This window comes from Aplidium turbinatum, chromosome 14, assembly GCF_918807975.1.
Source record: "Aplidium turbinatum chromosome 14, kaAplTurb1.1, whole genome shotgun sequence".
Taxonomy (NCBI): Eukaryota; Metazoa; Chordata; class Ascidiacea; order Aplousobranchia; family Polyclinidae; genus Aplidium; species Aplidium turbinatum.
In genome coordinates, this window is record NC_137485.1 from 19,841,793 (window position 1) to 19,866,669 (window position 24,877).

General features: G+C 36.3%; 1 protein-coding gene across 1 annotated transcript in view; it reads right to left on the minus strand.

Moving 5' to 3' along the window:
* Positions 1-24,877, minus strand: part of LOC145783202 (dachshund homolog 1-like) — a 49,220-nt gene that overhangs the window by 12,179 nt on the left and 12,164 nt on the right. Inside the window, exons 5-10 of the mRNA XM_082595003.1 lie at positions 9,208-9,295; positions 8,828-8,912; positions 2,144-2,247; positions 1,375-1,545; positions 640-756; positions 241-299 (exon numbers count right to left, since the gene is read on the minus strand). Of these exons, the coding sequence (XP_082451129.1) occupies positions 241-299; positions 640-756; positions 1,375-1,545; positions 2,144-2,247; positions 8,828-8,912; positions 9,208-9,295 (624 nt within the window). The remainder of the gene's footprint in view (positions 1-240; positions 300-639; positions 757-1,374; positions 1,546-2,143; positions 2,248-8,827; positions 8,913-9,207; positions 9,296-24,877) is intronic.

A 24,877-nucleotide genomic window follows, 5' to 3' on the forward strand; every position in this document is an offset into this window, starting at 1 on the left:
CTAAACAAACTAGTCAAAGCGCACAAATGAGTGGATCCATAATATCCAAAGCATCCAAATTAGTATTGCGCAATAATCTCGTACTACATCACAACAGCTATGGGATTGTTAGCATATTTTACAAAATAGTAAATTGATAACTTCAAAAGAATAAACAAAGAAATCAAAAAATTTATCAAACCTTTCATAAATGTTTATTATAGCCAAATTTAAGACACATTGTTTTTATTGCTAGCTTACCGTGGTGTATGCCTGTCCTCTGCATCCGAGTCTTTTTCGTTGCTAGGAGATCCACCGGTCTAAATAAGACAATCAAATACATTGAGCAAGTTACCAAGTGATATATTAATAAGAATATTTACTGTCAGTTTAGTTTGATGGCTACTGGCGGTGTGATAACTGGTGAAAACGCTCCCACTACAATCGGATCGGCATCTAGCGAACGCAGTGCCTCGGAAAGAGAAGTTGCCAAAGTGGACGCACTGAATGATAACCTCATTTTTACATTCGTTTAATCAACATCTTCAACCACGGGTCGGCATAAGTCAAAACTGTGACTTTCAGAAATCATATTTGTAAACAGAAGATTTTTGATACCAATTACCAAAGGTGTGTCTTGTGAAAAGCATATTCTCTTACTTGGTTTGAACTTTGAGCAGTGAGCTGACTGAGAGAACCACCACTAGCGGCCAGCTGCGCTGCAGCTGCGGCTGCAGCTGACGTCATAGCTCCAGAAGCAGCGTGATTTTGAGCCATCTGCAATAAAGAATTGTTTACTAACAAGTTATAAAAGCACCATCATTATCATCAACGCTGACGGCGTTTTTGTTTTGTAGCTTCATAGGGTAATTTCATCTAGCTGCAAACATTTAAAGTTTTTAAAGCAAAATTTTCCTAAACATCTCAGATTTTAGGTTTATTTGTTGTCGTTTGTTGGACTGTTCAAGAGGAATCATTTTTGTGCTTTTGATTACAGTGCTGATGTAAACCTAATGTAAGCATGGAGCATACAATCACAAGATATACGACATAGCCAATTATAGTAGCCTACATTGTCAGTAAGATCAGAATATAACAGGTAAAAACAACAATTAATAATAATGATTTTTGAGGCTAAATAAGTTTACAAAAAATAAAAATAAACTCCGTATTTGGACAATGTGTAGGCTTATAGGCCTGCAGTAGAAAATAAATTTTGACATATTTCGTTAGGTTATATACTTATATAGTCGAGATAGAATCGAAATTTAAGCATTTCTATAAAGGGTTGTTTGTACAGTACACCACACCCTTAAAAACGTTGTAAATGTTGAAGTTATCCATTTGCAAGTTTCCTCGTTTAAGGCGCTTGAGAAAGTTAGAAAAATGTTCTACCTGATTGATGTGGTTCAGCACAGCGATTGAGGTAGGAGGAATGCCAGAGGAGAACAGGGCAGGGTGGGACATCATCATGAAAGGGGCAAGTGCCGGGTTTATCTGTTGGGCATCAAGACCGCTATGCAGCCCCGATGCAGCAGCCTGTTGGTATTGCTGACGTATAGCTTGCTGTAAAAGCATGAAGGGTCGTTATTTCATGATTTTGCAAAAAAAAATTGAAGTCATAATTTGAAAGATAACTTTTCGAACAGTAATTTATAACAGTAATTTTGGAGCGTACATTTCGCACAATCAAAGGTTTCAGAGTATATTTGAACCACAACGATATTTTAAGCTATTGGAAGTTTACTATCAACTTTTGACTTTATATTGTAGCCTATGTTGGAATTTCATGGAAGTGTAGCATGTAGGCTGCTAGCTGCATTGTACAATTTATTGTTACAAAAATTGTTACAATTTACGGCTACGAAAATATTAGCTGCAACTTAATGGCGAGGTACTGTATAGTACAATAGTCAGTAGGCCGGTACAGTACAGAGTAAGAAGCTACCGTCTACCTTGCTGGCTCAAAGCTACGAAAAACAAGCGCATTACTTGCAGCGGTAATCGTGACACTTTTTTTGTTTATCCTAGCTACGTTGAAGCCAAAGTGGAAGTTACTGCTGGCAACCTGCCTATAGCAAGTGCTTTATAAAAAGGCTAAAACTACGTAGCAGGCTACTATGTTGTCCTGATGACAAAAAGTTTAAAAACATGATTTTCTTACCTGAAGATAGGCTAGATTGGCGTTTGGGTTGCTGTGTAGATCTGTGGCTAGGAGAGGCAAGGACGGCTGAGCTTTTTCGTTTTCTTTCGTTGGGCTGCCACTTGCTAAAAAAGTTAAACATCATTAAACTTGATTGAGTCGAAAAATCGATTCCCGCAGTCGAATTCGCAGCTGCTTGATGTGCCCTACCAACGATTACGCTTTTTACACGAATCAAAAGTTGAATCAACGCAAATGACGACGATGTCAAAGAAATGCTGTAGGAAAAAATCACACAGACCTGCAATCGATCGTGTGTCAGCATAGATTACAATACAAACTGGAAGGGCAGATAGAGAACTAAATGTGGTTACCAGAAGGCAAAGCAAATGCTAAGCGTTAAGTGAGTCAATGCGTTTTTGGTTAAAGATGTCGGTATATAGCAGAAAGATTGCCTCGAAGAAGAAGAACTAACAAATCAGAATACAATTGCAGTTAGTCATCCAATGCGTATCTCGGGCGTACAAACATCACAACAATTGTACGACTCAATGCATCCGCATTTTAGTTTGAGTGAAAATTAAGCAAGTTTTAATGCACAATTTGTACAAAGAATATCAACATGAAATGAAGACGAGATGTTAGAAATATCACGAATGGAAATTCGGCATCAATTATTTTTAGAACATTTTGCAACTGCCAAAGATTTTCACCAAACGGAAATGCTCAAATCGTAAGCTACCATTTGTATAAAAAAAGAAACTGTTGAAACGTTTTGATAATACCAAACGGAAGAGTCTTGTTTGAAAAGATCTCATTGTATAATGTTGCTCTTGCAATGCAGATGTGCAACATAAGAATGGAACAGCCTGCTTTATAACAAATTCCAAAAACAAAAAACAAGGCGACATGAAAATATTTTGGACTGAGCTGCAAAGAAATTCATTTTTGGATTTAGCAACGGAGGCCCGCCATGCTTCATATATCTCGTTAACTGCTGAAGCAGAGTGCATTCAAAGTTAAGAAATGCACATCGCATTAACGAAAGTGGTGGCAAGTATAAGCATTACTTGCCCATAGTAGCTTAACTACAACTGCAAAGAAAACATTCTCTGACTCAAGCTTATATGTCACATTTCTAATTAAAAGCAAATCATCATTCCATTACTCATTTGCCTGCAGTTAGCCTTAAACAAATTCGAAATCGATAAGATTCGATTGTTTGATAGTAAGTCAACATTAAATCGATGTATTTATAAACCTGGCACTTAAATTTACAGTATGTGTGAATTTCTACTTTTAACTTGCAACACCAAACTCTTGACAAAAAAAACCCACGCTGTTAAATTGTAATTCAATGACTAATGCACCTGAGTTCACTACAGTACATCACAAATCCTTTCCAACAAAAATTATCCCATTTCAACTCATAAACGAAATGGACAACACCAGAAATGTTAACTTCTTACCTTGACGAAAAAGTTTAACTAAAAGTTATCTAATAAAAGACAACCAAAACGATTGATTTAACATCATTTTGTTAGGATTAAAAATGTAGCTTTCATCATGAGCAAGTGCTTTCATCATGAGCAAGTGCTTTCATCATGAGCAAGTGCTTTCATCATGAGCAAGTGCTTTCATCATGAGCAAGTGCTTTCATCATGAGCAAGTACTTTCATCATGAGCAAGTGCTTTCACCATGAGCAAGTGCTTTCATCATGAGCAAGTGCTTTCACCAAATAATAAAAATCAAGTTTTGTCGCTTCTAGCTTTTTCCAGATCCCTGCTATGTCATTGCAAGTGATATTGTTTTGTTGTTTTTGCTTCGACGGTCGGAAGTAAAAAAAAAACATGAATGAATGAAGTTTGAGCAAACTTTTTAATAATCTAACAAACAAAACTTCTCACCAATAAAACGTACATCAAAAATGAGGAACCGAAAAGTTGAATATAGATTATATTCGATAACTGTATGCGGCTTACAATATTTCCGGTTTTTGACATTTACTTGAAATCCAAAAGTAAGCCAATAACAATACATTCTTTAATATTTGTGCGAAGTGTTATCCAAAATCCATGAACAGAAACCTTTCAACACATTATAGCACGATTGACTTATCACAACAACAGCAGAAAGTATATTAAGTAATATGTGCTGGACATCACCATTAGACAGCAACATGCCGTTCACAAGCTTCCAAAGGAGTTCAGATGTATGTTTGTTTTCATGATCTGATAGCAGGAGGTCTTAACTACATTCCATAAATCTGTTGGTCTATAATGCTGTGTTAGATGCAATAATATACTGTGATGGATAATTAATTGGATACATATTGCTTCATATGCATTCAGAGATGACCAAACCGAAGCCATGCCGTATTGAAAGTACTGCATCTGTGTCTTAAATCGTATACATTACAGCATGTATCTGCGGCTACTATGCAAAAATTAAAAGAGCTTGGATGAAAAGCGTGGGTCTTGCTTATTGTTTTGTTGGCATTCGCTCTTTTGTCAATTGAAACAACAATTGAACACAACGCCAAGTCTTATGTAATAGCAAGCATTACAGAGAGTTGCTGTATGCTACATTTTACTTTAATTTACATCTGATACGAGGGAGATTATATGTAGTTCAAACATTTCATTTGCTAGCAAAGGAAAGCCTGTGTAAAACTAATGTTTTCTAGGCTATGCACCCATTTGGAAACTAATCAATTTCAAAATATTTACGCTGCACGAATCTTTTTAGAAATCATCGTCAAAAAATACATTATTGAAATCCTTTTGTGAATATGAAAAAAAAAATTGAAAGCTAACTTCAATTTCAAACCAAACCTTGAAACACAAACTTCCACAGAACTCCAATTTTAAATTAGTAGGTTACATTTGGTTGAATACAAACCGAACAAAATATTTTTGGCCAAAAAAAAACACAAAAAGCGACCAAAACATGGGTTTGATCTGTATAGTTTTAAAACTTTATGTCAACTTCTGCATTTGTAATTTATTCCTGATCCTGGATACTGTAAATTGGTAGGTTTAGTAGACCTTCTGTCACCCACACAAAGCAGCAGAGATTCAGCTATAACCACGAATACAACACTGGGCATTCAAATAGAAATGGCAACGTTTTGAAACTAATAAAGTCTTGGCTGTTACTTTTATGATGACAAAACTGGCTTCATGCTTCCTGTATGTCCAATATAGCTGGTATTCAGTCACTTACGGGTCAATGTTTTCGGGTTACAATGTCAGGCGAAATGAATGGGTTTGTCAAAACTCACATTTCGGCCCATTTGTTGAAGTCACTCTACCCAGCGTTGGTACGCGACTGAGCACTCACAAACTGAGTTATTTTCGTGTTAGATAAACGATTAATAACATCAAAATATGTAAGATTAAAATAATTTGCTTGGTCGTTCGTTAATGTTGGAATGTAGCAATTGTCTATCTCGATCGAAGCAGCAATTAAAGAAATAAATCAAAAAACGGCGACAAAGAATCTAACCGCAAGATGGTTTAGTTTGCGTTGAGATGTCGACCAGCTAATGATAACCTACGTTTTATAACAACCTATCTGCGTCACCACGACAGAAATATCGAATACACGTTGCTCGAATGTGGGTCAGCAGGTAAAAGGTAAAGGTGGTCCCATACTTGATTCAGGTCTTGGGTATGAGAAGACAAGGTTTTGCAAAAACCTACTGATGAATTAATCACTTTTAATGTTATTTTAATATCGAATGGGATCGTGTTAAAACATACAACGGAAAGGTTCCAGACTTCACGAATAAAGCAATGAGTCGTTTCTATGATTTGCTAGCGGATGAAGTTTACGAGAGCTTGCTCGTAAATGCACAGAATTTGCTGTTGCCTTGTCAATAGTCGTTTGGAACTTCAGAGTTTGGGCAGTTGTTTCTTTCACAAATAACCTGGGTAAGCTTGGAAATTTCTTTTTGATAAAAACAGTCTTTTATTTGAAAAGATTGCACTTAAATCAAATCTAGAAGATGATTAATGTTCGAAGGGTCTTTACGAGCCAATAAACCGCTGCCGTGGTTCTATAACTGTTACTATTGGTCAAATATCCGTCTTGCTGTAGTAAAAGTCATGTTTGTCAATGCATTGTAACCAACCGGACAGACAAATAAAATATTAAATCATAACGATAAAGAATCCGCTTCTTATTTGAACAACTCGTTTGTCAATTTTTTAAAGCAAATAAATTTTATCGAAAGAAATTTATCAAAAAGCAAACAACTGCACGAATTAACGGGCGGATACTCAATAAATAAAAAAATGCTTTTCTACACAATAAATTATGACTTATTAAACGTTTTTTCAACGTAGATAAGGATTAACTTTGTAATCTTAGGTCGGTCACAGGGTCATTAAGAGAAGGAAGCATTTGTCTGTTTATAAGCAGGCAAACTATTTTATAAAGATTAAGACATTGTTGTCGGGTTCGCTTCATATTTGCTTGCTACTCAACAGTCTGATAAACGTTTGTAACTTATTGTCTAAAGTTTGTAGCAATTAGTCACGCATGGCTGCGTACTTCCAAGGTTGCTTTTTGAAATAAGGCTTAAAGCTTTTTTAACGAAACATTAATAAAACAAGGCTGGAAACCTTTCTACAAACAGGTTGCACAGTCTGAAAATAAGTAGGCTAAAGGTTTGGAAAGATAGACCACTAAGAAGATTAAAAAAACATTTAGACTGCCTTTAGAAAAACCTTAAAATCGCGAATATTTGTCTTGCCAGTGCATCATTGATATGAAAATGCAACTGTTAAAATGTTAAATGTTGGATTCCAATTCTGGCACATTTGTATTGAAATAATTTTTCGGGTCCGGTCTACACTCATGGGTTTTCATAACCGACGATGTGCGTAGTCGTGCCCAGAATTACTTTTTTTGCGGCCTGCTTGGTAGTAGCCTATTTGCACCAAACAAATACTTTCAACTTTTCGATATCGTTTCTGTTACAAAACCTCAGAGAGACATTCTCACAAGTGAATACAGCAAAATATGCATAGATGCTCAATGTAATCGAACAACCAACACAGAAGGTAATCAGATTATCATAAACAACTGCGAGTTATATCATTTTGCTGAGAAATTTCACCAATCTAAAAATATTCACCAAAACACGTTGATTTTTACATCTTTTTAGAGTCTGGCAACTATGAAGCGATGAAGCAAGGAAAATGCCTCAGCAGGTTAAAAACCGATTTGAATTGTTTAAAAGTGAATTAATCCAACGTGTCATGGAAATGTTTTGTCTTGAACAGGTGGAAATGAATTAGCACTGTGTTTGGATTTCAAGAAAACATTCATGAGAGGATTCTTGAATTTACAACTAACACTTCAACGTAATTAATGTTATTTTCAATAAAATAAAGGTAAAATAGTATTTTCGTAGTGTTAAGATATTTGGTGATCCTGTTGTGATGAGATCACTTAAAACAATTTACCACAATCAATAATTTCAACACGTTACATCACTACTTCAGTAACAGCTCTGTCTTTTTACGTCGCTTCAACATAGCTGAAGATGAAATTAGTGTTGAAAAGATAATTTTTTATGTCAAAAAGTAAATCCCAGAAAAACTTTAATTTAAATCTCTTTAAGATATGAAGAACTTTCATCTAGTTATTGCGAAGAGAACGGATATCTAATGATGTTTCTCATGCTTCGGAATGCAGCTAATTCTTCATAATGTCTTTAAAATGACAAAGCCAAGGCTATACGATTGATCACTTAAGAGATACGGGTAATTAATTAAGCCTGTTTACTAAGCTTTTCAGATCAATTCTCATTTCTATCAATAACACCTTTCAAATGCTATTTTTATCTCTTCTTTAGCACAAGCGCAGTTTGTTGGTGATACAATTTGAATTTTTTTTTCTGCATTCTTTTTTTTCTTAAATTAATGCATTGTTTGCATATTGAGATTTCCGAATGATGTAGCCTAGTTGGCGAGTAAAAATTGGTTTAATATTTAGAGATTAAACGTTAAATTTCTTGTCACTGCGATGATTGCTTTTATTTTCCTAAAAGAATTTGTGCTTATGAAAGATTTATAAAGCCCACGCAACGTCTATCAAGCGATCTCTATAACGATTAGATCGACTGCTCACACCAATAAACCGACAAGGAACGACATCTACATTTAAAATGCTTAGATAGAGTGGGCTATAGATTAGTGCAGCATTAAACACAAATGACGAACTTAGAAACTAATTTTTGTAGATTTATGGTTTAGCAAAGTACATTGAGATGACAAAAGGTCGATTAGCTCGGTTGGTTTGAGGTCTTTATCCTCGGACTGACAAAGCTTTGATAGCTTATTCCTGGTAGTTTTGCATATTTGTAGACTGTAGAGGCTTTTGACGCAGGGCCGGTTACCGAGATTGACAGAGTGAAGTTTTTATTGTTGAAGTTTTGTTGCCGGGGAACTATTCCATCCATTAGATGCCGCTGAATGGAGAGCAGTCCTTAACGTGCGTTGCTCAAGCGCACACCCCGTGGGCCGGGAGTCAAACCAGCGCCGCCTGATCTTGAAGCTTCTTTGTTCACAAAGTCAAGCGCTAACTACCTGAGCTAACGAGGCGGACAACTGAGCTATCGGGGCAGACGCATTCATCTGATTCAAAAGTTAACGCTCTCTGAGTTACAAAATCTATTCAAAGCTTTCGCTTACCTCTCCTCTCGTTTGTTTGTTCCATGCTGCTTCCAAGTCGAATTCGTTTCTGAAGCACAGAGAAGTCGGTTTGATTGAGAAGAGTCTAATAGAAAAATAAACATGAACTGTATCGGAAGAGCGTCGTATATTTCAATGTTGTTTTGATATTAACGAAGGTAGACCATATAATTTAGCGGAAATTTTCATTTAAAAAATTGTTTCAAAACACACAAGACGTCAAACCTAACTGACAATGCTAATTCCGATCAGAATATCAAAGATAGCTTTCATAGTTCTGCTTCAACATGGTTGGTCAAAGTTTTACGTTCATCGAAGTCTGTGAGAATACTCAATTAAAAGTATACATTTTAATGTTGAAAGTTGCAGTAATTACTTACATTGCCGCTCCTTAGATTGGCGTGATGCGACATCAAGTCTGTAGTGGGAGGGAGGACAGGGTAGCGCTTTGGGGGACGTCCCGGTCGACTGTAAAAGATTTGCTAAAATCAGTTGAGTAATATTATGTTAAATAGACATGAAATGATAATATTAAACAATAAATATTATTAATACTACAAAAAGTGCTCCAACCCAAGCAAAAACGTCAAACAGAGCAAATTACATCAAATATAGTCATTACAGAACTTTCTGAAACCTCTACAGCGTGTTTCACCTCAAAGGGGAAATCATCAGAAGATCCTTATTCAAATAGAATCGTAAATGATAATGTTTTTTGCAGTGTTGCAGCGATTTGTTGGTTATCCCCTGTTCTCAACAGTAGTGCACACAGACTGTAGCCTGTTATGAAAATCGTACGGAAGTCCACTTCACGCATCATATTTCTAAATTCACTTCCCCGATGCTAATTGCTTAATGAATTTTACTTATTTGGTGTAAAATATTCTATATACCCCCACGTGGTTTGGAATTGATAATTACCGACTTTAGGCAAGATTTATATTCATCCGCAAGGCCAATCCATTTGGTCACAATTGTCACAACCAGTCAACGACAAAGCTTTAAGTCTAAATATGCTGACATGTTTTTGAATACAGCGGCAACAAAAAGCAATAGCTCCAAGTATAATTACTGATTAGCCATGAGCAATGAATGAGTAGAAAAAAAGTCAAAGACATTGTTTTCATAAAAGTTGTGTTTTCATAAAAGAATCTTTTATTAACGTTGTGTTTGCGCAAAAGCTGTCTAGAATAACTGTTTTAGATAGATTTTACAGTGTTTACTCTCTCGACCAAGGCAGTCGAAATATTTCACATTTGATTTAAAATCAAATTTTGGAGTCAGAAAAAAACACACTCGATAAGATTAAGCCAATACCTGGCAGTTTGGTCACCAAACAGCCAGAATCCCAATTAGTTAGTTCCCGGAATCCCGTGGCATTTTGTCTAGTGGTCTAAATGGTAGCTATATTTCCTAAAAATGAATCGATATAGTGCAAAAATCCATTACTTTTTGAACTTGACAAGGGATCACATACATTTATATGACAAGTGTGATGTCATAATGAGCTGTGATGATGACAGCTCCCATGAGAGAAAAGTGAAAGCCTTCACGTGATGTTTACGCATGACTGATTTAGCAGGCCACGGTCTCCAGAGAGAGCAATGTGTCACTTTCCCTACCAAACTGTCAACTACTCGGGCAAGACCACGGTCGCAATGTCATACCACATGGACAGGTATTTGATAAAATTAAATTATTTTCAAGGGCTGTACAAATGTACGGTCTGAAGATCACCTCAATAATTAATGCTCTTCATTCAATTCAATGCAAAACAAAGATAATTTTCTATAAACAAAGGAACTTTATTTAAAGTGGGTAACATATCTTCATCAATTTAAGTCTTTTATACGTCAAATTACACTTGATGCCAAATATTTTTTGTTGCTTCCCAGTCATAAAACGTTTGCATTTCACAGCATCACAACAGGAGCATTTGCATTTTCTGAAAAATGTCAAGTGCACGATATCTTGTTTGTTTCAGTAGCAAGATTTCTTTTTGTTGGACTATTGTAAATTAGTTTGTTGATACAACAATTTTAACATGCGATGCAGTCTAACCGATGTTGTATGTTGATGTTGAATAGTTAGACGCAGCGCATGAGAATCACAAACTGATGAAAACAAACAGCCGCTGAGTTTTTATGAGATTTCTTTCTACGTCACTAAAGTCGTTTAATTTTGCTTTTAGATCCAATAAATTGAGAATGATTTATGAAATAATTATTTGTTTGAGAGACAAATATAAGAAAAGAAGCAGATGGCAAATCGATCTCTATTTCTATCACAAGCTATTTGTCTTGATTTAAACTCATTAAGATTTGCTAGGATAAGTTAACTTGATTCAACAAATAATAATCTACTTCTTGTAATTTTAAGTATGAATAATTAATGACAATTTTTATCCACATGATTTAGAAGTGTGCGCAGTAAATGAAACTCAATGTAGTTCCTTTCACAAAAAATAGGAGTTTCTTCTCACCAATTGTTAATTGATATGTCATTTGGAACTAAATGTTTGGAAATAGGGGAACGACAACCTACTGATAAGTTTATCAAAATACAATCCAAACTTTAGATGGAGAAGCAATTCTGCAGAGCTTACAGCCCCAATGAAAGCTGTAATATTTTAGGTCGACTGAATCACAGCAAATTATATTCACGACATGCTGTACTTTTTCAACTTTTGAAGCTTAATGCAGTACTAATATTATTAATGTAACGCAGGTCTATTTAGTAGCGCAATGTGCAGCTGCGTCATCTCTTCAGAACTAATAATCATCAATGTAAGTCTAAAACTTGAGAAGTTCGGAAGTCGCCCCATAGACGAGGTTCGCTATGTAGCTTGTGCAAAAAGAGAAAAGTTTTTGTAACCCAAATAATTTGTTCGAAAGAAGCAAAACATATATTGTTCGCCTAGCAGCGATACTGCTCGATTCAAACAAGGCAAATGTGAAGGCTATGTTCATTGTCTAGGAAGAGAAATTATTATTAAAAATGTGTAGATTTGATGATCATTGTGAAAGCAATGGTTTATATCTAGTAAAATAATTTTGGGTTGGTAAACATATTGAGCAATAGAACTTAAGTACAAAACTATCTGTCCACAAAAAAATTAAAAAAGTGCTATAGATGCCATATGTTTTTTTATTTCAAAACCTAAGTAAAATCCGAATCTTTTTCAAGTTATTACTCTTTCAAGGATTCCAGAACGAATAGAGCGGTCTGCACAACACACACTCACAAAGAGGAAATCTTAATGTCGGCCACTTCCTACCAAGATTTAAAACAAAAGAAAACTTTTCCTGCTTTGTGCTTACCAACATTCAATTGAAAACATATTGCGATGGAGCATTGTGCGCAAACAAGAAGTAGTCTTTTTTTTTCATTCAACCACAATAAAGTTGCATAACATAAGAAGGAGAGGTCGTCATTTCAAGTAACAATGCAATCTGTATACAACGCTGCATTAAAGCTTTGACTATAATAAATTTTAATGAAAGTCCATTCCTATTTGTCAATACTGTAGTGAAACTGAGCATTACGTAGATCTGTGTGGCCGTTTTGAAAAAATGCTTTGCTTTCTTCGAGTTCACCAAGCTTTTCCTGTCTTTATCTTTTTGCAACAAAACACCATGGACATCAAATTGATTACAGGTTAAGACCAACGTGGACTTGCTTAGCAGGATGCATAGCTTCCCGAAGCGTAATTGACAGCAGCATCATTTAACTTTTCCCCCCAGATCAGTTATCGAGTTAAGTTTGTGTACAGTCTACGAGGCTCAAAACCATGTTGTACGGCTTGTGGGAAAAACTATTTCCTTCCAAAAAAGCCGACACCATTGGCTGGTCACAATTGTATCTTTTGAGAAGCGGTGTAATCTCAGGATATCCCAGGATGACAAAATGCGGGAACATTGTCATCTAAGTAACCAGGCCAAGACGCAAAAGCTTCCCTCGGGTGTGAGAGAACTCCTTATATGCTGCAACCGCTTTGCATTTTTCATTCATTGCTTTCAGATACAGCTGCGCCCACACGTGGTCTAAATCCAATGATCAAACAGCTGTTTAGTTTTTTGTAATGTTTGCCAATAAATGCAACATCCAGAAACTTTAGTTTACCCAAAGCCACCTTGCATCTTTACAAAATTCATTACAAGGAAACATACTTAATATTTGCTTTTACTTAGCAACGCAGTAGCTTTTAATTCACTCAAGATTTTCGGTGGTGGCGGTAATTAAACGATTATCAGTCAAAAAGCGGCTACAATTTTCAATATAGCCTACAATGATGTCTGCGTTCGGTCGTTTCGTCATGTGCATAGTCCTAAAACTCATTAAGTCCACCATATGGAAAGTGTGATGAACTGATCATGAGTTGCTGTTTTTAAAAAAAATGTCGAACCCGCCCGACGATACAATTCTATTCACTCTGAGCGCAATAAATCTTTAAGCGATTCATGATAAGATAATTGAATCATCGCAAAGTCGTCCCCGCAGGGTCACAAGGGCTTGAACCATTCAGAGAAATCCAACAGTTCAGTTTGTCAGATCTTGTCCGATTTAAAACGACTGCTTGAATCATCATAGTACCTTGCGGAGATGGAAGGAACATAAACTTGAAAAGAAAGTTTATAGAATCGAAAATTTCAAAACAAGATGTTCGAGCCCTCATAAATAATTAATATCTTGCAAGAACATTTAAAATGTGACATTTATTATGCAATTGTGGGTAGGCTTATAACGGTCATGTGACCATCTTCTTGCTAATTGCACTATTAGCAGGTATACGGGAGATAAATGTGTCATGTTGTGATGGGACAATGTGCACAATTTTCAAACTCAACTACAAGATATTGCACTTAAATGCGAGAGTCGAGACATGCAATCAAATTAAATAGACTTCAATTGACTCGAATCTGACTGTTGCAGGCTTCAATTAACTTTAACTAATCCAATCGCCAATTTTCGATACAATTCCTGATAGTCTGTTCGCCTAATTTTATACCCTATGTTTCCGAGCGAAAGGGCAGGTGGATGACATCCAAGCATCATTGCAGCTTTCAAATAACAATAACTGAAGCCCTTCTTCACTTAAAGAAAGTGACAAATCTGGAAATGATTCGTGAAACCAAAATGTGTAGCCTATAGAATTCTCTGCAAATAAAAATTGATTTCTTGTTGACATATTTCCAAGCGCTGCCAATTAAGCTTCAAACATCATATATTAACATGTGTGTTGAAATTAAACAATTATCGAATATACTTCAACTTCATACGTTTCATACAGGTATCTGACAAAAAGAATGGTGAAAGCTTATGGCAGCAGTGTTTCATTGTGATGAAGTAAGATGCAATAATAAAGCAAATAGAAGTTTTCAGTTCGTGAAGAACTAGTAGCCTACATCCCTCAAGCTGTGCAGCAGTTTGTAATAATTTGTCGGCGCATACCGTATTTACTTGATTGTAAGCTGCGCTTGATTGTAAGCCGCCCTTGATTGTAACCCGCATGTGATAGTGTTAAAAATTTAATGTAAGCCGCCCTTAAATGTAAGCCGCAAATACTGTTTACACGCAAAGCTGAAACTGCAGTACTCTCCAAATTTACCGGTATGTTCATTAAGTACCATAAACAAAATTGACAACTCCTTTTTTTCTTTCGAATGCACGTCATAAATGCATGTGACAATTTAAAATGCACGTCACAACTTCACAATTGTCGGCAGACAACGCAGTACGGCAAAACATCTATGGCAAAGTCGACAAGGAAAAAGGCAAAAACAAAAAAATGTAAGCCGCCTTTGATTGTAAGCCGCCCTTGAATTTAAGCCGCAAACATGATGGAAAAAAAACTTTATAAGCCGCGGCTTACAATCAAGTAAATACGGTATCTGGATGTGTATTCCTGTATGCATTGAAGCCACCAAAGATATCAAACCAAAGCCGACTTGAAGAAACAATATATACAGGTACGAATAGCAACACCATCTCTTGGCTCTGCAAGCTAGAAAAAACGTGCTGTCCGAAGTAAGTGGCTTTGCTCTATTTTTGTAGCCCAGTACGGTTGTCAGGTGAAAAGTTGACATATACACCATTGCTTTTATTGCTGGTATAACTATTTGTGATAGTATTTGTAACATTTTGAAGTATAGCCTAACTCAGTAGCGTAGCCAGGAATTGTGAAAGGGGGGGTTTTGACGACCGACGGGCGAAGCCCGACGGCGTTTTCGCCAAAGGCGACCCCCAGCGGCGGGGGGTCTGGGGGGGCCTCACCCAGAAAATTTTGAAAAACTACTTTGAATTTGGTGCATTGTGAGAGCATTTTCAACAAAAATGTGGGTATAAATATTCCTGTAAAATGGTGCTGTCCGGTGGCATGGCAAAAGGATAAGATCATGTTTTCTTGGGCATTTTTCAGAAATAAAGCTAAGTTTCTATGTTTTTTTGTTGCTAATTCTTGGCTGAGTTAATTGAATGTTTGGTATTGGCAAAACTCGCTCTTTTAATGCAGTTTCGTTTAAAATTAGGCAAACTTTGTTTTAGAGACATAGAGACTGAAAGCATCATTTTCAATATCATGACGTCACATGCGTGCCAAAGGGGGGGTTGTAACCCCCCCCCCCCCTTGGCTACGCCACTGCCCTATTATGCATCATCGGGCCACCACATAAGAACAAGGTCCTAGAAAAAGAGCATAATGATGCTTGTATCTTTTCCATCGACTCGTTTTATAATAGATGAAAGGTAACACTTAAAACAATACACGCAGTGAATGGGTGTTTAAGTTTCAGAATTTTATGCATACAAAAACTTTGCTACTGCAAAAATTGGGCTCGTTCAAGCGGCACTACTCAAGTCAACAAAGCATCGTAACCCCAAGCACGACGATTTGAGTGTTCATTTTTATCAGCTACACGAGATTTTTCCATTGACTAAGCCTGGACAGGAAAATAGTAATTTCCAGAATATTGAACAATCGCCTGTCAATCAATATTGTTTTATAACAATAACCAGGAAAATGTTTCTTTGTTTCAAATTCGGTAATTTACTGTAAATGTTTTCGGATCGTTTTCTACGTTGGTTTAATGTTGCAGCTGTTTAGAATTAGACCAGTGGTTTTCAACCTGGGGGTCACGACCCCCGGGTGGGTGGTTTACCTTTTCGCTGGGGGTCGCGAAGACGTAAAGAAAGTAAAAGATTTAAGCAGAAAAAAGCCATCTCACTAGTCACTAATGCTGCCCTGTGGATGAATTCAATAAATGAGTATTTGTTTCAACGGAGTGGTATCGTAATTTATATTGTTTGTAAGTATGTTTTTTTTTGTGCTATTGCGCATACACAAATGTTTTACATATGCCTGAACCAAGTTTTTTGGAAGGGGGTCGTCAGTTACATTGGGTTGTTAAAATGGGTCGCGGTATGAAAAAGGTTGAAAACAACAGAGCTAGACTAATGTACCAACAACATCGTAACGTACTTAAAACTCTGGTGTACTCATATATACCCTTTGGTCTTGGTGTACTCATATATACCCTTTGGTCTTGGTGTACTCCTATATACCCTTTGGTCTTGGTGTACTCATATATACCCTTTGGTCTTGGTGTACTCATATATACCCTTTGGTCTTGGTGTACTCATATATACCCTTTGGTCTTGGTGTACTCATATATACCCTTTTGTCTTGGTGTACTCATATATACCCTTTGGTCTTGGTGTACTCATATATACCCTTTGGTCTTGGTGTACTCATATATAGGCTACCCTTTGGTCTTGGTGTACTCATATATACCCTTTGGTCTTGGTGTACTCATATATACCCTTTGGTCTTGGTGTACTCATATATAGGCTACCCTTTGGTCTTGGTGTACTCATATATACCCTGTGGTCTTGGTGTACTCATATATACCCTTTGGTCTTGGTGTACTCATATATACTCTTTGGATTGATGTTATTTTTCCAAGATTTTTCTAAAAAACGTCTAACTGAAAATACAACAGTAGAAAAAGAATGGAATGAACCTATTTACTAAGTTATTGGCAAAATACTGGAGCTGCTTGAAAGTGGGCAAAACTGTAAGTGGGCATTATTCTCTTAAGGCAAAATACCTCAAATAAAATAATTTTATTTGCAAAGTGAAGCTCAACAGTTTTGTTGTTTTTTCTCGTGTTGACTACTTCTCATGTATAAACCAACGAATGGATTGTAGTAGCATCAATTCAAACTACACAGTGCTCTTCAACAGGGGTTCCGCGGAACCCCAGGGTTCCGCGGAACATGAAGTGGGGTTCCGTGAGTTTTTTGATGCGTCATTCCGATTTCTTTAGATCACTGCACCGCATTCACACTCCAAGTAGACTATTTTGTTAAACAAGAGGTTGAATGCAGTCAACAACCGAATAAAACATTGATTTAATTATGGCGTCACTTGCTGTTTATTGTTATTCTATCAACAAGAACGTTATTGTTGCATCACAGTTATAGAATGTTGCCCATGTAAAGATCACAGAAGTACAAGCAGACTAAGTAGAGTAGAGACTACAGACTTGAGCTGCTGTTGAGTGTTGAGCCTTTGTGAGAATAAAGTAAAAACAGTGTTTAACCAAATTTTTGTTAGTGGGGTTCCGTGACAAACGCGAAAGTACATGAGGGGTTCCGTGTTGACAAAAAGGTTGAAGAGCACTGAACTACAGTCAACCTCACTCGATCTAACATCAAGTCAAATTGGTTCGATTTATTTTGTGAATCCTTTACAAGAAAATCTTTACAAAAATGAATTTGAGTCCAGAAAAAAGCGACCCAATTAAATAGTTCGTTTTGTTAAACTAGTGATTTCTAAACTATTTTCTTGTAGACACAACTTTGAAATCACCAACCAGTAGTCATACCCCTTTCTAAAATGGCAGAAAATTAATAACCACCTTCAATGCAAAAATGTTATATGTCTGTTAAACAAGTAACTGCTTCTTCATCTTCCTCGTTTGAACTTTCTTCGCCACTCCAGGGGTCGAGGGGCTCTGCTTTTTACCACCCTTGAGCAGTGGTCTAGATATTTGGGCAGGTGTTGAGCAGCCATTGAATTGATTCGTCATCCAGTTCACGCAGACCATGCACACCATTTGTCGCATAGTAGATGGCGCAGTTACAGATGGTGTGTAGTGTAGTCGGCGGTGTGTTCCTCCTTGCCACACTCACAGATCGCGGATGGAGCCTGCTTCTGCTTTTGATTCCATGTTATAACATACCCCTCAGGATTCAGTATCCACTCACCTCCTGAGAACACGTCTCCAACCTCACGGTGGTGTTAGTACCCTAGGTTAAGAATCCTGGATTAAACGAATGTCAAGTAACTTGACTCAAAATTTTTAATAATTGGCAATTACTTTCCTAACAATTAGTCCGGGTCAGCGCCGCAATTCGAAGAATGGTAAAAGGCAGAGCCAGAGCCCCTCGACTTTTGGGCTGGTGAAGATAGTTCGTACAAAGATTGGAAACTGGTGTAAGAATCTCACCTCTCATGCTTGTTTAAAACATGAGACATGATGTCAATGAAAAAGTAGGCTACGGTATGTTAGAGCTACTTCACTACTGAAAGTATGATCCTCATTAAAAAATTTGCAGTCAAAAACCGCAAAAGCTTCAACGGTGACGTCAAGAAACACATTCCTTTTATCACAGATCAGGTTACAAAGTTTACGCATGAGTGGTTTCTAACAAAAGATTTTGTCTTTGATTTTTGTTTTTGGATTTTAAGCAAATATGCAGTACACTACAGAGAAATGCAAAACCAAAATGACATGCTCAAAGGATTTACACAGTTTCTGATTTGCAATAATCACGGGCGGATACTCATTGGCACATAAACTAGCTGAAAGCCGTTACATGTACTGCCGATTAAGAAAACTTTGACAGGGTGTGAAGCTGTTGCTGTGGTCTAATCGTGAGATTTATCATCTTAGCAATCGAATGCCGTAGTAGCCGTTAAAACTGAAAGAGTCAAACTTTTTTTACCAGCTTTACGGCAATCTTGCATTATGCAACAACTTATCAATGCAAAAATACCAACGTTATTTTTTTCAGCTGTGGCAAGAACCAAGTGAAGCCAGTTACCAGCAGCTAAGCTTGCTTCCTATTCTTTCTCACGCTTCATTAATTGTTACTAAACAATGGATAATTATGATACAACCACACGTAAAAGTAAGCCCAACATCATAATAAAGGGAAATTGCAAACCATATGCTGTCGGTTTTGAACTCCTTGCTGAAGCCACTGAAAGCATGTTTGCTGTTTGTGACAAAACAATACTCGCTCAAAGCTAAGCCTGAGTTAGGGCAGGCAAACATTTTTTGGCTGCTTATTCATATTAGTATAAAGAGTCAAGACATAAAAATAAAAAAAATAGATCTTAGAATTCCATCAAATATAGTTATTACTATTTGAAGCCTTTACAAATTGTTTCACTTAACGGATCATCAGAAGGTCTTATTCAAATAGAATAAAATAGATCTTAGAATTCCAATATGTACAACTTGATTTTTATCTATTATAACTAGAAAATATACACCACACTAAATCAGTGGTTCCCAACCGGAGTGCCATTTTTAATACTCTGGGGTGCCGCGAGCTATTTTTCATATTCATTTACCAAAAATCAGTGTTGCTGATGAAGTTTTCATGCACAGTTGTATTTACATCTTGCAGGGCTGTTTTGTGGTGACCAATTTCAAGAGTGGCACCCTTCTGTTGTTGTGACTGTATGATGTCACATAATATTAATGTCATAGTTTTATTTATTGTCGCTCTACAACAGCTAAAGGTCTTTTAGCGACGGCTCATTTTTAATCTTCTATCAGGTTCGCGATGTCATCATGTCATCACAATATTACCCGACTTATTTTCACTGCGCCAAGCAAGAAACAACACAACTGGTACAGCTTTTAAACTTTAAAATCTTCGGATTTTCCCGATCCGGAATCGATCTTAGATCTACCAGCACCAGAACCGAAGGCGAAAACGCTCGGCCACTGAAGTAGTTTTGATGTCAGTGTCTCATGCAATGGCTGTACCAGTTGTGCTGATTGTTGATTGTAGTCCAATAAGTGAATGCTGTGCATGGAAAGGTTTTTACCCATTTGGTCTGCAATGGGGTTCCACAAATATGTTTCTCTTCTGCAGGGTGCCGTAAGCCTAAAAATATTGGGAACCACTGCACTAAAGATTATAAATCAACAAAATACAAATCATCATGTTTACAAGAAGTATGTGTCAAAATTACAACCGATTTCCAACCCTAGCTTCAGATTAGAAAACATCTACATGGGACAGAAAAAAGAAGTTCTAAATCACCCGTTGTTCCGAACAAAGATAAAATCAAGCTTCTCAGATCGACACACTTTTTTTGCTAAATTATCGTAAAGAAAGATCAAGGATTTGAAATTACATTAAAAACGAGAATATTTTCGACTTTTCTGACAGAAAATAAATAAAGATCATTATCAACTTATGGTATTCGGACATATTCAGAAAATGAATGTCATCTTTGTGTTTTCACCAGACATGTCAGTGAAACCTTGACCACATTGCCATAAATAACAGCTTAACCGGAGAAAGGCCATTTAATCCTAGCTGATAGCAGCAGCAAAGTATGTTTATTAATTTGGTTTTCGAGCATTTTTTACAACACAAAATAAAGCATGTCGTTATCGAAATTCATTAAAAAATTAATGCAGTTTCTGGGAAATAAAAATACTTTTAACATGAAACCTTTCCTATCTAAAGCACAAAGACATTGAAATAGAAAGAAAAACTATATTTCCTTGTCAAAGATGCAATATTAAGATAATGTCTATTAAAAAGCAATAACCCAGATAATACTGAAATAAACAATGTAGCCGACTTTAAGGTTTTAATGACATTATTCATTACCCAATATAAAAATGTTTTCATCATTGGGTGTGACAAGGCCATAAACACTTTCAATACGGCAGTTTAAATTTTCATGATCATTGTTGGTTTTCTATCCCTTGAGTCAGCCTCAGCAACATTAATTTGTAATAAACTTCTGGCATTTCAGTTTATGTCACATTTTAAACTGGCATTGGATAAACAAGACTTTCCAGATCATTAAGAAATTTATTTTTACAATTTAATATAAAATAATATGATAGATACCACAAAAGTGCGCCAATTAAAAGTCTTAGATGAATTGGCGTTTCAGAAATCTGAAAAAGATGTGTGCTTCCTCAACACAAGATAATACTTATTAAAGTCTATAATTCGACTTTATAGAAAGTACATTAAATAACTTTGAAGAAGCTGGTCGATTTTAAATTAGTTTAAAAATTATTTAAAGCAAATTTAGAAGAGTTTCTCGTCTTTGCAAATGATTCAAACATTTCTCATTAAGCGTCGTTGCAACGTAATTTCAATTAAGTGGATTAAAACTATAAAAGTTTAATATTTTTTGTTGTTAAACCTTACGTAACATGATTCATGAGACGCCAAGTAGTAACTAACTTGCTTATCAAACAATTATTTCTTTATTGATACGATGAAAGAATAGATGCAAAGTGATGGAAGACTAGAATCAAATGCAGTATCCGGACATTAACATGAATAGATCAAAACGTTTTGGAATCAGGTCGGCCTACAAAATCCTTTTGTTGATAAAAATAAACGTTCATCACAGCCAACCAACAAAAAGTTCGAAGTAATACAATTAGACAATTACTTGGATACAAATCCAAGAAAACCCCATAAGATTATATGTTTCACAATACCTGCATAATTTTTGCATTCATGTGTCTAGGCCACCTGTGTGAACAGATCGCCGTAAGCATTTCGGTTACAAAAAGATTAGGGCTTCAAGTCATACTTGCAACAAACGAGCTTCTAGTTTCCTTGGGTTAAGGAAACCGAGATAGGAGAACGACCTCAATATCTCATTCTGTTGGTTTTAAATTAAATTGAAATGTATACAAATGATACGATCGCATCAATAACACGTCGACTAGTGAGGGTCTCGCCAATCAATATCGCTTCCTACCTCGACATCAACTTGACGTCAACTAGAATGGCTAAGAAGTTAAAAAGTTCTGTTTTCAAACATCATGCAGCTGGCAATTTCTTTTAAAATTTGCATTAAAAATTCACAAATCACTTTAAATCTTCAAAACGGACCCAACAAAGTATTAGCCCATGCTGCTTCAAAAGTGAATATAGAGAAAAACCAAAGATGCTCTCTTAAAAGAACAAACAACATGACAGCCATAACAATTTGGTAAAGAACAAACAAAACCGTGCAAACCGCGTTGTACGACGCACAACGCGGCAAAATTATTTTAAATGACTCATCAAAAACAAACCAGTGCGATGCTGTATTTTTGAAGCGTCAATTCTTTACAGTGGTTCTCAACCTGGGCTCGCGTCTCCTGAGTTCAAAGGAGTCAGTAAATGCTTTTTTTTTTCAGGAAAAAAGTACGACTAGTGAAGCACTAACAGTAATACATTTAGACAGAGGTGAGCATCTGCTACTTTGAAAATCTCTAAAAATGATTTTTTTTTTCTATTTTAAATTGCAAAGTAGCGGAAGTACAACCGAAACAACTGTTTCACCTCTCTGCTACCTTGGGAAAAAAAAGTAGCGTCTATATTGCAGCAGCTACTCTAACAAAAGTGTGGTGGCAGTATTCCTATCAAAACAGAGGCGTGCTAGTAGCGGCACTACAAAAGTGGCGCGCCACTACCCACCTCTGATTTTAGAGTATTTTTGCAAAACGTTTTTTGTAAAGGGTCAACCTTAAAATCTTTGTGGTACGCAAGCTTGTTAACTTTTTCAAACCTAACCAGTACTCTAACGTTTAAAGAACAAATAATTTTATGTTTGTTTTTTTATAATAACTATTTGGCCGACAACAAACGTTACTTCGGCTTCTTAACCTTTGATCCACTCATTAGCTCGTCTACTTTTTAACAAAAAATTGAAAACTTTTGAGATTCTAAATATATAATGAGGTCATTGTCTAATCTAAACACAAAATCCTAAATCCATTAACCAAAGTGACATATCTCAAGCAGCAACTGTGTGTCATCTGCGGCCATGAAAAGTTTCGAAATCATGAAAATACAAAAACAACAACAGCAATTGTGTGTGAACACACTGATTACAAGCATCGAGGCATGTGAGTGTGAAATTTACTCCTATTTATAGAAGCTAACTTTTTATGTATTGCGCCCTCGCTTGCTCTCGTTTATGACGTAATAAATATTATGCACGTCAGGAAGAAGAAAAATTTTAGAAGTCAATGCAGCAGGCTACATTTCTCATCTTCTCGTTTAGATTTTTCTATAAGAAATGAAACCATATTCTATGAACAGCAGCACGAAATGAAACAAAGCGAAATTCTTCTAAAAACAAAAACTTTTTTTAAAACGTACCTGACATGATTGACTTTTTCCCGAAATAAAAATTTCAAAAAAAATTTCGAAAACATATTTGGTTCGAAAACACGAAGATCCTATTAAGGCCTAAGGCTGCGCATTTTCAATTTTCTGGCGCTTTTAACGCTCTGAAATCCTGGTTGGTTTTGCCGCTCAACGAAACGGCATCACATTGCTGGTGAAACAAAAGCAAATTCTTATCCAGAAATTTGAATTCGAAACGTAAAAACAAAGTCCGGCAAAGAAAATTCGTTTTATTTCCAAAATTTTTCGAAATATTCTACTTTTGCTTCGAACGACACTGGTTCAAATACCGCAAAGATGAATGGGACGAAAGAAAGGCAGCAAAGACTTCAACAAGGAAGCAAATCAATTGTTTGACAAAAAAGTCACGTAACTTCCAATCCTTATAGGAGCATGACAAATGCTGATTACTGGTTTTCGCGATGTGATTGGTGGAAGGTGAAGCGGAAGAATATAACAGGAAAGGGGAGAAAGAATTAAAGAGGAACAAAACAAGACCAGAACGAAAGACAAATGTGAATTATGACCTCACCAATGAGGATGATGAGCAAACATAACTCGTGATATGCATAGAACAATTAAACCGGAAAGACCTGGCAGAAGTAGTAATATCACTACCAACAAATGATGCAATAGATCATCTATTTTGTGAATCTCGCACAAAATTATCCATTGAGATGAAACTTAGGCAAAGACTGTCTTTACATTTCTATCTTTCTTTCCGAAACTGAGGCTGCTGAATCAGCTAGAAACTTATGTAAACTCCACACCGCGCAGTCGGGAATAGCATTTGCGACATTCCAATCTATAAACTGACACTGTAGTATGATACCGTGCACACCCAGCACATCCGCTTCATTGCTGTTATTGTTTCAAAGATTAATCTCATTCCATTTCATTGAGGTTTCCTTAAAGTACTTACTCAATCAGGTTTGTAAAACATGGAAAAAACACTAATTAAATTGCTCAGAAGTTAAATGTAGTCCATCTTCTATGACTCCAGAACAAATAGATGCAGGAAAGATGTATTGAAATGTATCAAACCACATTGCGTGAAACAATCTAAATCGGTAGCACACGCCATTTGACGACTCGTGTCCTATAAGTGCTAGAAAACAACCCTGATCCGGAGTTGGACTACGAAACAATTAATTAAGAAACTCTAGAAAGAATATCAGGACCATAGCCGCTATTTCTAATGTTTCATGTATCACCATATGCGGAAGGATATATATGAAAATGCAGTGACGTAACTGGTGTGACCCATAAAATTTATTTTACGAAACTTTTGAAATAAAATACACATCTAGTTTACCAGTTAATTTCAACGACAATTTGTCCCGAAGCGTTTAACGAGGTATTGAGAATCAAATTATGGGTAAAACGCTCCACCAGTGAATTATTCAGCGATTTCGCTAATTAACCAACTTATTTTCAGACTAACTTTTCTATATGAGCCAATTGTAATCCGCTGATTAATATCACCGATTGCTGATACACCGATGAACTTCACGCAAACTGATTGCAGAATATTTAAAACAACGGTTAGCTTAATCGGTTGCTTAAAAGTTTCGTTGTCAGTGCATCCAA